This window comes from Lagopus leucura, unplaced genomic scaffold (genome assembly GCF_019238085.1).
Source record: "Lagopus leucura isolate 7727_CA_CO unplaced genomic scaffold, USGS_WTPT01 Super-Scaffold_100028, whole genome shotgun sequence".
Taxonomy (NCBI): domain Eukaryota; kingdom Metazoa; phylum Chordata; class Aves; order Galliformes; family Phasianidae; genus Lagopus; species Lagopus leucura.
In genome coordinates this window covers 184,155-198,470 of record NW_024962279.1, presented here as the reverse complement: position 1 = coordinate 198,470, position 14,316 = coordinate 184,155, and the positions used below count along the sequence as shown (strand labels likewise).

The 14,316-nt window shown below is 43.8% G+C and overlaps 1 protein-coding gene across 1 annotated transcript; it reads left to right on the top strand.

Moving 5' to 3' along the window:
* Window positions 1-148: 148 nt before the first annotated feature.
* Window positions 149-13,849, top strand: ACOX2 (acyl-CoA oxidase 2). The gene is made up of 14 exons (XM_042880878.1): window positions 149-602; window positions 682-844; window positions 2,154-2,305; window positions 2,720-2,827; window positions 3,412-3,531; window positions 3,691-3,806; window positions 4,213-4,385; window positions 5,610-5,772; window positions 6,489-6,679; window positions 7,534-7,695; window positions 8,629-8,734; window positions 11,169-11,386; window positions 12,268-12,400; window positions 13,314-13,849. The coding sequence occupies exons 1-14, from the start codon at window positions 443-445 to the stop codon at window positions 13,374-13,376; spliced, it is 2,028 nt and encodes a 675-aa protein (XP_042736812.1). The 5' UTR covers window positions 149-442; the 3' UTR covers window positions 13,377-13,849.
* The last annotated feature ends 467 nt before the right edge of the window (window positions 13,850-14,316 follow it).

Genomic DNA, 14,316 nt, shown 5'->3' with positions numbered 1-14,316 from the left:
CCCACTGCGCACTGTGTGTTATTGCTGTTACTATGGCCCCTGCTAAAAGCCCCCTTGGCACGGGGAGCGCAAGGTCGCAGCCGGCGGGGACGGGAAGGGGCGGGCGCTGGGAGTGCCTTACCCATGGCATGTGCTTGTGTAATATCCCTTGTTCTCTTGCAAGAAAAGTGCTAAAAGTAAAGCTACAAAACGCCTAAGACCCGCACCTGGAGCACTTAGTGCGCCCTCGCTTTCCCTTCTCCACTGTCGCAACGCGGACGGGCAGCGTCCAAACGCTCCTGGAGGTCGCGTCTCTCTTTTTTTTTTTTTTTTTTAAGTAGCACAGAGGTTTGCGTACAAAGTGCACCGTAGTTTTGCTGTCCGCAGAGCTGAGCGATAGCAGCAGGAGGCTCGCTGCTCTCACCAGCCCGCTGCAGCCCCAGTAACACACCGCGCCGCCGGGATGGCCCTACCGGACACCACCGAGGACACGCAGGGCTTCGGCCTCGCCAACGTGAACCCCGACTTGGCCAGCGAGAGGCTGACGGCCTCCTTCAGCGTGCCGAGGCTGACGGCCGTGCTGGACGGCGGGGCTGAGCGCACACGGCTGCGGCGGGCGGTCGGTGAGTAGGGCTGGCACCGCTGTGTGCCTGCTCATAACCAGCGCACGCGGCGGGGGTAACGCTTCTCATTGCCTTCCAGTGGACGTTATCGAGAGCGACCCGGTATTTAGCAGAGAAAATCAGTACTTCCAGAGCCAGAATGAGCGGTACGAAGCAGCGGTCAGAAAGGCCGTTCACCTCCGAAAAAAGATGCAGGAGATGGGATGGAGTGAAGACGGACCTGAATCTGCATACGTTTACAGGTGATTCTCTTTGTAACGTACAACTCGTCTGTTTGCTCCACTTTATAACTCTTTGCCCCCTTCCTTCCCCTGCCACTGGGTGGGGTACACAATCAGTAGGATCAAGGTGAGGTGCAAGTTTAAAAGCCTCATTCAGAAGAGCAATGCCTGCACCTCACAAACCATCACTGATGCTCAAAGTCATTTTCCAGTCTTTCATCACATGACGGATTATAATTTGTTATGCTAAGCTCAGTCTCCTATGGTGAGTGGCACCAATAAAGGGGAAATTTTCCATCGAGAGCTCCTGGAGTTGTTAATTACCACAGTCCTCTCTCAGAAGAAAAATATCCCAGATTTTAAAAACCCCACCTCTGCTTGCTGCCCTCAGATCCCCTATGCCAGGAGCTTCAGCCTGTAGGATCGTGCTCTGCTCAATTAAGGCTGCAGGGAAGCACAGCTCTTTTCTTATGAGATACCAGGCAAGCAGGAACTTCTCATTAACCACAGTCCTGGTGCCAGGCAGCCTGAATCACGGACAGACATTTAAAAGCCAGCTTTGAAATGAGTTAAAGTAACATTTCTGGATGGGCTGACGGGTTTATTAAGTTTATCTCTGTTAATCAAAGCAATTTCATTTTAACTGCTTCTTTGTTCATATTCTTCCCTGCTTTTTCAACATGACTGATTCTCTCACAGGTCCATTATAAAAAAAATGCTCACGGTCATTTGTTAAAAGTGAGAAGTGTCTGCTTTGATGCTTCTGAGAGCATTGCAGTAAAGTCAAGTGAATGAGAACAGCAGTGCCACTTATTTTTAGGTGTGAGAATGCACGTACTCAGCTTCTGGAATAGAGCTGTGTGCATCCTAAAAAGCACTATCAGCCAGCCCCATAGCATAGGGCTGACCAGCTAATAGAACAGTGTTACCAGGATGGATTTGAATCTTTTTCCACAAGAAAAAAAAAAATACATCAAGTCAGACACAAAGAATTCACAAAGCTGTCAAAGACATGGGGCCGATGGAGCTGGGTGGTGTGTTTTAGGAGCTCGGCATCTGCTCCTGAGAACAGATAATTCCTCCAAGAGCAAATGAAATAATGAGCCAGTGACATTTAAGCAAAGTGTGTTATGAAAGAAGGAACAAAACCAGCATGAAAAATCACTTTTCCTGCAATGCTGTACTGACGCTACACATTGTGTTGAATATGACAACACAGAAATCAAAATGCAGCAGGTGGTACTGCCTAGTAACTGCCACCACGTCACTGCCTCATTAATCACATCCCTGGAACTTCATCAGTGTAAAAATACTTGTGCTTTCTCCCCAGAGCGCTTTCAGGAGATGTAGCATTTCTCCTCCACCGGGTCTTCATGAGAAGCATTTCGGTTCTGGGCTCAGACAAACAGGTGGCCAAATGGATTCCTCTTGCCACTGAATACCAGATCATAGGAAGCTACGCCCAGACTGAACTGGGACATGGTAAGGCTACAGAGAAATCACGGTTAGTGTAGGATGAAAGGCTCTCACCCACACTCTCAGGGGATGCGAGTTCAAGCTGTCCGTATCGCTGAGGTGGGGATCCTAGGGGAAGCATGACATTTTCTCAGCAAGCTTGCCTCAGATGCTTGCCTTTGGTTTACCAGTGCAGAAAAAAGAGTGAAGGTAGGTGCTGGTGGTAGAAGGGGTCAGTCACCAGCAGCCAGGCAGCGTGCCCCAGTACAGTCTGCCTCGGAGATCTCTGCAGATGGTGTGTCCTGCAGCCACTGGGGAGTTTCAGTGTTCCATGGTTCTCAGCAGGAAGGTAAACCCCAAAAGCTCAGTAACATCCATACCAGCTTCCCCTCTGTCTGCTCACCCTCATGATACACCAGGATATTTTTTATTCTTTTAAAGGAACTTATCTTCAGGGTTTGGAAACAACAGCAGTCTTTGATATCAGCACACAGGAGTTTATACTGAATACACCAACAATCTCTGCAATGAAGTGGTGGCCTGGAGACAGTAAGTACCCTGCATGATATTTCTGTTTTCTTCATTTGCTTCCTTCAGTTCCTTAGTCTGCTTTGCTTAAGCTCCATGTTTGAGGGTCCAGGTGCCAGCAGAGGACTTCAATAAGAAATGCAAACACCTTGAGGCAATGAGATCTAAGGGTTTTGTACAACTTTAAAGGCCAGAAGGAAGCCAGCATTATCTGTTAAAGCCCTTGGAAACATCTGCCTCTGCAGGAATCAAATCTTTGTAAATAGGACCAAAACCTGCAGGCAGAGAATTCCCTGAAAACAGGCAAGTCTCAGCATGAAGAATTCGAGAGTGAAATTCATGGCTTCCCTCAGGAAGGTGTTTCACATGAAAAACTTCAGTTCAGTCAGTCATTGGTAGCTGGATCAGATGCTCACCTGCTGCGTCCTTAGAGCCAAGAGCAGCTCAGAACGCAGATTTAGGCATTCTCCAGTTCCCAGCACCTGTCAATCACACCCACCCTGACCCAGGCACTAGCAATACCCAATACACATCAGCATTAACTGCTATGAAGCATTTGCACGGTGCCTAGTCCTAAGGGAACATGGCTGTTTCTCTTCTCACAGTGGGAAGGTCAGGAACCCACACCGTGGCCTTTGCCCAGCTCTACATCCATGGGAAGTGCTATGGTGTGCATCCCTTCATTGTGCAGATCCGCAGCCTTCAGGACCATTCACTGTGCCCAGGTAAATGCTTCCAGACACTGTTGCATCTCTCTGGCAGCATCATCCATGCTGGGGAAGCAGAGCTGAATATGCCCTTCCCTTGATACCCCCAATCCAATGCAAAATGGGGAGAAAAGGGGCCAAGCGGGAGTAAATAGGCTGTGTTTTCTCGTGCTGCAGGTGTAATTGCAGGAGACATTGGTCCTAAAATGAATTTTGAGCACATTGATAATGGCTACCTGATGCTGAAGAATGTGCGCATCCCCCGAGAGAACATGCTGAACAAGTTCTGTGAGGTACATAAGGTGTTCAAATCACAGATTGCCCGGTCAGAATCTCATCACAAGCCAGAGAGACAACTGGGACCTGCCTAAATTTAGGACAAAAGTCTCCCTTTGAGGTGTATGCAAGTCTCTGAAGTTTTATCAAGGATAGAAGTTATCCAAATCCTAAATGAAAATGTGCAGCTAGAATTCCATATTCAAAGGTTATGAGATGGTAGAAGATACCTAAGTAAAAAGCAGAACGAGTTTGTCTCTTCAAACAAATCGGTTCCATCCATCACACAAGGGAATACTTAGCCCTGCACTCAGTGCAGAATTTCAATGTTAATCGTACACTGTGCATAGAGATTACACATCTCTCTGTAGGGAGAAGCTGCACCATCAAAAGACGACATCTAAAATCCTCTCTCTATTCTAGGTTCAGCCAGATGGCACCTATGTAAGGCGTGGGTCACAGAAGATTAACTATTTCACCATGACTTCAGTACGCGTTTCCCTCATTGCAGACGACGTTATTCTTCCTCTAATGAAAGCATGCACCATTGCCATCAGATACTCTGTGGTTCGCCGCCAGTCCAAGTTGAATCCTGGGTAATGCCACACAAGTCTGCAGCGCTGGGGAGGGACCTGACACTGTGTTCATCAGTCTGTATTTCCACTTTTCAGCTTACCTTTCAGCACATCTTTGGCTTATTTCCTTGTCTCACTGAACAGCTCAGCAATTCACACACACAACTGGCTCTCCTTAACCAGCCTGCCCAGAACTGCCCAGTCAGAACAGACAAGTTACTGAACTCTAATTCTGTCTTACTAATGGATGCAACATTGAAACAGCTTCCAACATCCATAGTTGATTTTGCAACAGTAAATTTTCTTAGTCTGGTAAGAATCTCTGTAATTTTTAGATACTTGCATTTGAATAGATTTTTTAAATTCCCTCTTACATCTGCTTCCAAAAGCAGGAAGATCCTCATGACAACACAGCTTGTTTCTAGTGCAAACCAAACACAAGAGCACAGCATGCTGAGTTATAACAACTCGTATCATCAGTTGAAGCCCCAAGTATATTGAACACAGCAGAAAAGGTAAAGAACATAAAATAAAAAGCTTAGAAAGCTTAAAATAATTTAGATTGAAGTGTTTTCAAAGAAACTCAGACACTGACCCAGCAGAGAGCTGTACATTTTTAACCAAACTCTACATTCAAAAAGTAATTCTAGCTGCAAGAAGTTTTTCTGTTTTCTATTTGGCTCAAAAAATTAAAGCTGCTGACAAAACAAAATAAAACAAGTGTAGGTGCAGCTGTTAAGAGAGGCTTAATTATAACCTTGTCATTTCCATTTCACATTGAACAGGAAGCAGTGTCAGAGCACAGCTGCCTCTGCCCGCCTTGCAGGAGCATCAGCTGGGGCTGCCACTCTCCTTGCTGACCAGAAGAGCCAGTTTGAAAAACAAGAGCTTTTCAGGGTGCAGTGCCACCACCTCAGCTACACCACCTTCCAGCTTGCTGCCCTGACAGACTTTCCTCCTCTTCCTCTCACACAGTCCCTGTCTGCCCTCTGTACTGACCAATGGTGCGGAACTTTTTCTGACCTGACAGCCCAGTTCACCAACACAACAGAAAAATGACTGTTTTCCTAGTCAGGCTTGTCTGCCAGCTTTGTGAGCTGGAGGGGACGGGGAGCAGGGAGACAAACCAGACCGGATCCATTTTCACTTACTGCTTCTTGGTAATGAAAAATGCAGTTCAGGTGAACTACCAGTAGCCGTGCCCGTGTCCACACTTTCCATACTTCATTGCTTATCTCCCAACAGGGAAGAAGAAGCAAAAATCCTTGACTACCAGACCCAGCAAGAGAAGTTGCTGCCTCAGTTAGCAGCAGCCTATGCCTTCCATTTTATCAACAACTACCTGCACGAGCTGTTCAACAGGGGTTACAGACAGATCCAGGGGAGGAATTTTGACTTGCTGCCAGAGGTGAGCCGCCATGGGATCAGCTCCCACTGCTATTCTGCATGTAATGCTCCTCTTCCCATCCCTAATTTTCAATGTAATTTAGCAAACTGGACAGTCATTGCTCTCACCACTAGGTAACAGGCTGAAGTGCTAAAAGATCAAACACCTTAGAATCAGAATGGCTTGGTTTGAAAGCAGCCTTAAAGATCAACTAGCATCCTTGTCCCAGGCCCGCAACCACTCAGCAACAGCATCTGTTGTACCACCCCAAATTTTTGGCTTTGGGAGCTATTGCAGAGTGAGATGTCCTTGAAAAGCCTGTTTGCCTGATAAAGCCTGTGTTCCCAATAGCTGGTGTGGCAAAGCTGTATTTCACAACTTCATCTACAAACACGTGCAAATATTCACTTCTGAGCCAAAACCAAAGCTTTTTACATAGACAGCATAAGAGTTGGCAACTGAAAGCCTAAAGTAAAAACATGTTTTGAACAAAGACAGCCAAAGCCACTGCTGCTTTAGAGAAACCCAAAAACGTGTAAGCCAACCACACCATGCCCAACACAGGGCTGCGTGGCATCCCAGCAGAAACCAAAGGCCAGCATGGGGACTGGGTGCTGCACTGGTAGGCAAAGGAAGATCTCATGCCTAGGAGCATACTCAGAGGATTGCTTTAGAATGTTTTCATCATTCATACTGTGTTTTTCTTCCTTTTTTTCTTTTTTTTTTTTTTTAAACAGCTTCATGCACTTTCTTCAGGCTTTAAAGCCATGGTTACTCAGTTCTGCACATCAGGACTGGAGATTTGCCTCAGGGCATGTGGGGGACACGGTTACTCTTTGTTGAGTGGACTGCCTTCCTTGTACACTAAAATACTTGCCTCTTGTATTTATGAAGGGGAAAACACCATCTTGCTCCTGCAAACTGCCAGGTAACAATTCAAATTCATTCAGCTGAAAGCTTGCCCCTTAATTTATTCAACTTCTACCTCTTCTGCTCCAAAACCAGTAAAACCAGCTACTCCTTTCTCATAGCACCTTCTAAAAATACAACTCAAGCCATAACCCATTCAAGTTTTCTGTCTAGTAGGCACGAAGTGTGTGGGAATTGGACTCTCTTCTATTTCAGGTTTTGGGGACGCAGGCAGGTGCTGTTCTGCATAAACTAATTTTCCTCTTTGTCCAGCAGTGCAGCAAAAGTGTTGCTATGCAAGTCCTGTAGTTTCTTTTTTCTAAGCAACAGACATTATGTGATATTGGTGAAGTAAGTGACTTTGATTCAGAGAAAGCATAGTTGCTGGATTTGATTCTAGGTGAGTCACGCTTCAGGAACACCAAATGAGTGATTATCCATAGTAGATGAAATCCAGGAGAAAGAAACCACATCTGCTTTAGCTTTTAATAATGTGTGCTTTTACTAGAAGGAGAAAACCAACATACTTCCCACAGCCCAAGGTGCTACAACATCCCTCTGTGCACGTATGCATACACTTCTGCACTCGTTATCACCTCTTCTTGAGAAATTCCATCCTAAAAGTTCATTACTACAGATTTCTGTAGCATTAAATGCAGCAGACAAGGTATCCAAGACCCATCACAGATCAGGCTACTATAAATAGCATGCAAAACAAAAGCTCATCACTTAGTCCATCTGGGGCTGCTGATGGGATAGGCTGCACCTGATTATTTCCCACCCAACCCAGGGAGGCCCCACCTCACTTCTAGCTTGGCTGTTTGCTATGGAGATCATCAGCGTGGCCTGATCTGATTTTTACACTCTTCCCAGGTTCTTGATTAAGTGCTTCACAGCAGCTAGTGCCAGCCAGCCCGTGCCACCATCTGTCACTTATCTGGCTGCAATGAAACCCGGGAAGTGTCCTGCCAAGGACAAGTTGGATTTCCTCAGCCCGGACATTTACACAGAGGCCTATCAACATGCAGCAATCAGGTCAGTGAAACACGTGAAGAGCTCAGCTTCTTCCTTGCTTTAAAGAGAAGTAAAATAATAAATTCCATAAGAATTGGAACCATCTATTCCCGGAAAGCGAGACTCAACCCCTCCCACAGGATTAATAGCCATGGCAGATGTTTAATAGGAAACTTTCATATTCAGAACATCAAACATTCGTAAGCCATGTGCTACATAAAAACTGTATTCCACAGAGAGCTGATTCTATACAAAGCTGATGACACTGTTCAAGTAAATCCCAGATCACATTAGCGAGTTGCCAACCTTTAGGCAATTGGACTTTGTGCCATTCTATACAACAAGTTAAAATCTCCCTTGCCCAAGAGAGTGATGTTTGTGTTCAATTAATAACACAGCAGTCACAGAGCCTTTCATTCCATCTGTAGTTTTTCAGCTACTCATTCAACTATTCAACACAATTAAGATTGGCAGTGAACGTGGTCTGGTAAGAATTATGGATCATAGAGGTGTCATCTCTGAAGACCAGGTAAACAGATGCACAGTTCTGCAGTCAGTCACAGTGACAAAAAGGAGAGCCATTATTCTGAAAGCTTTGGTGAAAGCTCTGTTTAGAAAGACAGTAAAACAATATAACATCAGTCTAATATTACTGTTGGTTCCTTTTGTTTTGCTAGCTCTCCTTAAACAAAACCTAAGAAAAACTCTAGAGGCCTCTAATAAACTATAATGGAAGCTGGAGGCACAAATCCCTTAGTACTTGAATGGTGTGGGTGCTTCTGCCTGATTTGTACTTTGGTTTTCCATAAGAGTTCCATCATACTGAGCCAACTTTAAATATCAAAACGCCATTTTGCCATGTGATCACACACAAGTCTGAGTATGAAACGAGTGCATTGTGGACTGCTATATTTATATTCAGATGTGTTTTGGATTTTGTTTCCAATTTTCCAGACTGATAAGCAGCACAGCAGCTAAACTACAGGACTTGATTCAGTCAGGAGTCGAAAGGCACGAAGCGTGGAACCGATGCACAGTGCAGCTGGTACAGGCTGCAAAGGTTAGCAACGTTTTTGTGCTCATCTGACATTTGTTGTTAGGATACAGTATGCAATGGAAACAGCACAATTAGCCTAAAAACATCTCATCGCTTTTTAATGATGTGTGTCCACATACAAGGGACACCACAAAGATCAGGGCCCCACCGTGGTCTGCACGGTAGAAAATCATACCAGGAAACAACTCCTGATCTGAAGACTTGGCTATCAGACTAGGCCAGGTAGAGGCTAAAGGATAGAAACAAAAAGCTGCCACCAGCACCTTCCACAGCCTGCAATTGGAGCATACCATCTTCAGCTAATGCTCATCTTTTTTACAAGCAGCCTGTATTTCTGGCTTTCAGATGAAAGCCTCCCCAGTGCCATCCTTCTAAAAGCTGGAAGAACCATCGTAAGGGTGAAACATGCTCTCTTTTTTTTTTTTTCTTTTTTTTAAATCTATGCTCTCACAAGGAAAGATAAAAGTGGGGATAATAATTAAGAGTGGTGATAAGTGCAGTCTTAATTACTGCTGGAAGAAATCAAAGTAGTAAAGTCAAATAAGAGACCTAAAAGCAGTTCCTAGTTCACATAGATAGATAGGCAATCTGCTCTCCTTCAGCTGAAATAGGATCAGGACAACAGTATTAGTTTGCCAAAACAAGGAGTTAATGTAGAACTGAGCAGAAAAGAAAGCAAGAGGGTAGAAGGGCCCTAAATATAAAGGAAAGCCAACATCACTAATGCTTCAGTAACTCCAGGAAGCAAAATTCTTTTTTAATGTGGTTATGTGCAATTTGACTGCAATTATGGTAGAAGTCTCCCTTCCTTCCTAAACTGAGGAGGGTAAGATTTTGAAACAGATCCATGGCTTATTTCAGCCTCATTCAGCGTTTAATGAAAAACATCTTGTTGTAACCAAGGCTTCAGCCAGAACCAACCCTAACCTAAATGGACTGAGAAAGAAGTCCCCCAAGGGAAGGAGGAACCCTACATACCTAAACACAGCAATAACATCTAGATAATTCCACAGTAGGAAGGTGCCTGAGGGAACAGCCACCTACTACTCAGTCAATAAGATGAAGTCTTTGATGAGCCAAATTTTCTCAGCAAAAAAAAAGTGAAATTGTTTCAAAACTATTAGAAGTATTGATTCTATCATGCTCATAAGCACAGTTAATCTTTTCAAACAAAAACTGACTGAGAAAGTGAGCTGGTACTACAAGTTCTCAGTAACAGCGTTATTTGTGATCACCTGTCTGCTGTGTCACTCCTGATTTTCAATTACACAGACTCAGCGGAAGCAGCAAGCATCAATGCTGTAAGCCTAACAGAAAGTAAAAAAAAAAAAAAAAGCAGAAGAAGAAGAGGAGGAGAAGCAAGGCTCTTTAGAAGGAAACTATTTCCAAAATACACAGAGAGGGGATCTGGGCCCCCACTGCTTCTTGGATACTTCAGGGAAAGTAACAAAATCTTGTCTCCACCATAGCTTTAAAACCATGGCAGCCTGCTGCTTTCTTGGGGTGCTTCTGTATTTGCTTTCTACTCTGTTTGCTTTTTCTGGAGACTCATTGCTGCCCTGGCAGCTCTATGAACAAAAGCCTGCCAGCTTTCAGCCAGGTGGCTCAGACACCAGTGATGGCTTTGCTGCAGTCTCCACAGATTTTAAGTGCTTGAGTAGACACCCAGCTTCTCAGGCAGGTTCTGCAGTCTGCGCTGACCTCCACGCTGCTTGACCATGCTGCAGTGCAGGTGTGCCTTGCATACACCCACAGCTGGGAGGAGAAATGTAGAGCAGAGGAATGAAGCCGTGCAGACAGCAACACCACTACCCACTCGGAGGAGTATCAGCATAACAAGAGTCACCCCCACAAACAGGCGGAGTCATCTTGTTTCACTCACTCTGGAGCTAGGCTGTGCTGAGCTTAGTATTTCTGTAAGTGAGCAGATACTGCCAGTGTCTGACCCAGAAATCATCAGTTTACTTAAAACAGCAAAAACAAGAGGTAAGTTGGATTGTCCTTCCACTGACGATGTTTTCAGAGCTGAAGCCATATAGCCATTGACTCCAGTGTACCATAAGCCCAACAGAGAGATTTTTCTTCTGCTATATATAACCAAAGTTCATTTGGTAGAGATTGACACAAACACATTCCAATGCATTTCCATCATGTAAAAAAAATCTTTGGGGTATTCATCAAAACTATGTGAAGTGCTGCCATGATTTCTTGAGTTTACACATACCAGCATTGACTGCTTACACTCCCAATCCTTTCCTCTACTGTTTTAGTAAGACATGAAAGCAGAACGCTTAGTCAACCAGCAGACAAGGGATACAGGCTGGAAAACTGCCAGTGAAATGAAAAGGTTTTATGTTCTTTGTGAGAACGTTTGCGTCACTTGGCCTACTAAAAGTGTTTAGAGGTGCATTCACTGTTGATTGTATTTGTTTTCCAGGCTCACTGCCACTACATCACTGTGAAAAACTTTGTAGAGACTGTGGAAAAACTTGAGAACACGGCCGGCATCCAGAACATTATGAAACATCTCTGTGATCTGTTTGCATTACACGGTATCTTCTCGAATGCGGGAATTTTCCTGCATGATGGATATATAACTGGAGCTCAGATGGACATGGTCACAGCATCATACCTGGAGCTCCTGGGGATCATTCGGTGAGCCATTCTTGCACAAGAAGATCACAGCTATTCAGTTTCTCTGTGCATTAAATATAAAATGGTACTGCTGTACCTATGGCAACATGTTCAGTCAATTCACCTCATTCAGTTTTTACTTTCATTGCCTGGCAGCGTTAGAAACTGACTAAAACATCTACACAAAGCTCATTTTCAGAGCAAAATACATTTAAGATTCCAGCTCCCATGCAATTACTAGATTAAAGTTCAGTAACATGAAATCCTGAGGTATAAAGCAAGAAAACCTGAATATGCCATTTGCAGCAAAGCAAAAGCAGGAAAATACCCAGTCAGAACATCACTTAAAAGAAACAGCTACAACAACTTATTATACACTGCTAAGTCTGCTTTAGCTGCACTAATATAGCCTACTCTGTTGCCATGGCTGACTTGCAACAGGTACCTAAACAGTTCTGACTACAGCCAGATCAGATGCATCTGCTCAACACCATTCATTACTAACTAACGTGGCTTCTAAGATATGCTAAGGTTTTAACTTACCACAGCACTCACAAAGGCTTTTTCACTACTCACTGCTGTTAAGAGCAGATTAGCTTCTGATGCAGAGAAGTGAGAAGTGTGTGAAATCCTACTTAGGTCACCTGGAGAGAAACAGGAACACACCATAACCAAGAGTTGAACAGGACCAAGCAAGTATATTTGGAACTAATCACAGAATTAAAGTGGTAACAAGCTTAAGACTTTTACTCAGAGCTTTAACAGAACATGTCTCTGAGGAATCAAAGCAGAGCTTCCTGTGCAACGCAGACAAGGGGAAAAACTGGCACAAGCATTTCAGATGAAGGAACTTGCATAGCTGACTTTCACATTTCTCTTTTTTCTTTTCATCTACTCCTTAGGAAGGATGCTGTTCCACTAGTGGATGCTTTTGACTTCACGGACAAGAGCCTGAATTCTGCACTTGGCAATTACGACGGACAGGTCTACCAGCGGCTTTATGAGTGGGCTCGGAAGGCACCGACCAACAAGCAGGTATGGATGCTGGATTACAGCCAGGCAAACTCTGTATGAGCCAGAACAGAAATTGTTTGCTTTTCTTCTAAGAAAAGCCATGTGGATATAAGCAATTGGAGTAAGACATCTTATCTGTCATTATCTCACTCTGAACAGTGAACCCTGATTCTCGAATTATTCCTCCTATAGCCCTAGGTCAGGCAGGAAGTAGCCTGTGGGCTAGATGGCAATGAACCACAGCTTGAGCAAGGGAGCTGGACCAGCCCCAGTGACCAGTGTGGTTTTGATTTAGATGTGTGACAGTGAAGTAACACTGCACAAAGTAAACTAAAACGAAAGCATGTTTACATGGTTAACACTATGGAACAACTCTAGATGGCTGCAAAAGCCACTAACTGTGGGATATTTTCCATTCACCAGTACTTTTTCCAAGTGCAGTACTTTTTTTTTTTTAATAATATGCTCATCCAGAAAGAGAATAAATGTTAAATTAAGCAATTTCATCCTTTGTCTTTAGGATTTTACTTTCACTTCTTAATGCATCCATACTGTGGAGAAAAGTAAAATCCCTCATGATGCAAATGGCTGTTGCTCTGTTTGAAAACTCATTTTGCCTTAAGTGAAATTTTTACTGTGGTAATCAGCAATTCCTTTGAAATACTACAGCTTGCCTTTAGCAAACGTTCCAGTTGAAGCACATTTTTTGAAGTTAAATAGTATGCTGTCACATTTGGGATGAGAAGTATTGTGTACTGGTTACGAAGGACAGTGCACATTACAGGGTAAGAGACCTTGCACATAGCTGGTTACTGTTGTGGCTTTTTTTAATGTGATCTAGTTTCTGCATTTCAGAGATGAGGAAAACAAATGTATAACCTGCTCTTCCTCCTTAACTACCATTAATTCCCATCCACATTCTCTTTCCAAACAGATAAGCCCAGCCTATGAAAAGTATTTGAAGCCACTTCTTCACAACAAGCTATCGAAATTATGAAGACTGTGACCCAAGTGAGGTGGCACCCGCTCTCTGCAGCACTGCACTTATGAAGCATGAGTATTATTAATCAGAGATTAATCATCAGTTGCAATTGCGACAAGTACGAAACAGAATCATTAGCCAGCCATTTGCATTTAATCAGAAAGAAGCCAAACAACTCTGAGTGGTACCCACTGTTCTGAAGCAGCCTAGTCAGAAATAGTCCTGTTTTTGTTGTTTGCTTGCTCGTTGGTCCTTGCTTTTGAGGAACAACTTATTCTTGTAGATCAAGAAGCATGTTAGAAAATGTATTTGTTTGGAGAATGAAAAGAGCTCTGAACTTGCTCAGCAATCAAGTATTTCTGGCTCATGAAGAATCACACACAGCTGATGTCAACTCCTGCCTGCAAAGATTACTTTCCCATTAACAGAGTCATTCATACTGTCTTTTGATAAATCTTTGATTGCAATAAAGTCTATTTGGAATACTGCTTCCCTAGTTATTATACTTGATATTACGAAAAGGTGAGGCTGATTCAGGCCCCTCATTAATTTGCTAGTAAATTAAGTGTTGCAAGGAACACCTTGTGACTGATTATAATGCAGTGACAACACAGATACTTTCTTACCAGCAGTTCTGCTGCACTTCATCAGTTCAGCTTTTCTTTTCTGCTTTCAGAAGAATGAAGCTTTTACGATGTCTTAATACAAAAGTCAGAACCCCTAAAATGCATGAAAAGGGAAGATAAAATAGGGCAGAGGAAAATACCTTCAAACAGGCCTTCTGACTGAGAGCTGAGATGCAAGGCCCCAGGCTTCAGAAGGCTGCAACAATCTGAGGAACCCCGATCCCTCTTTGACATCTCCAAACAGCAACACTCCACACTTTAGGAAGCAAAGCAGCTGTGGTAAGAAACCACTGTGACAAGAACTTCAAGGGAGAATGTGATCCATTCAG

What these genes read in the sequence shown, in the direction of transcription:
- ACOX2 (XM_042880878.1), top strand. Translation starts at nt 443, where the DNA reads ATGGCCCTACCGGACACCACCGAGGACACGCAGGGCTTCGGCCTCGCC. An exon ending in GAAGTGGTGGCCTGGAGACA is followed by an intron (nt 2,828 to 3,411) that starts GTAAGTACCCTG and finishes CTCTTCTCACAG; the next exon opens with TGGGAAGGTCAGGAACCCAC. An exon ending in CAGTCCAAGTTGAATCCTGG is followed by an intron (nt 4,386 to 5,609) that starts GTAATGCCACAC and finishes ATCTCCCAACAG; the next exon opens with GGAAGAAGAAGCAAAAATCC.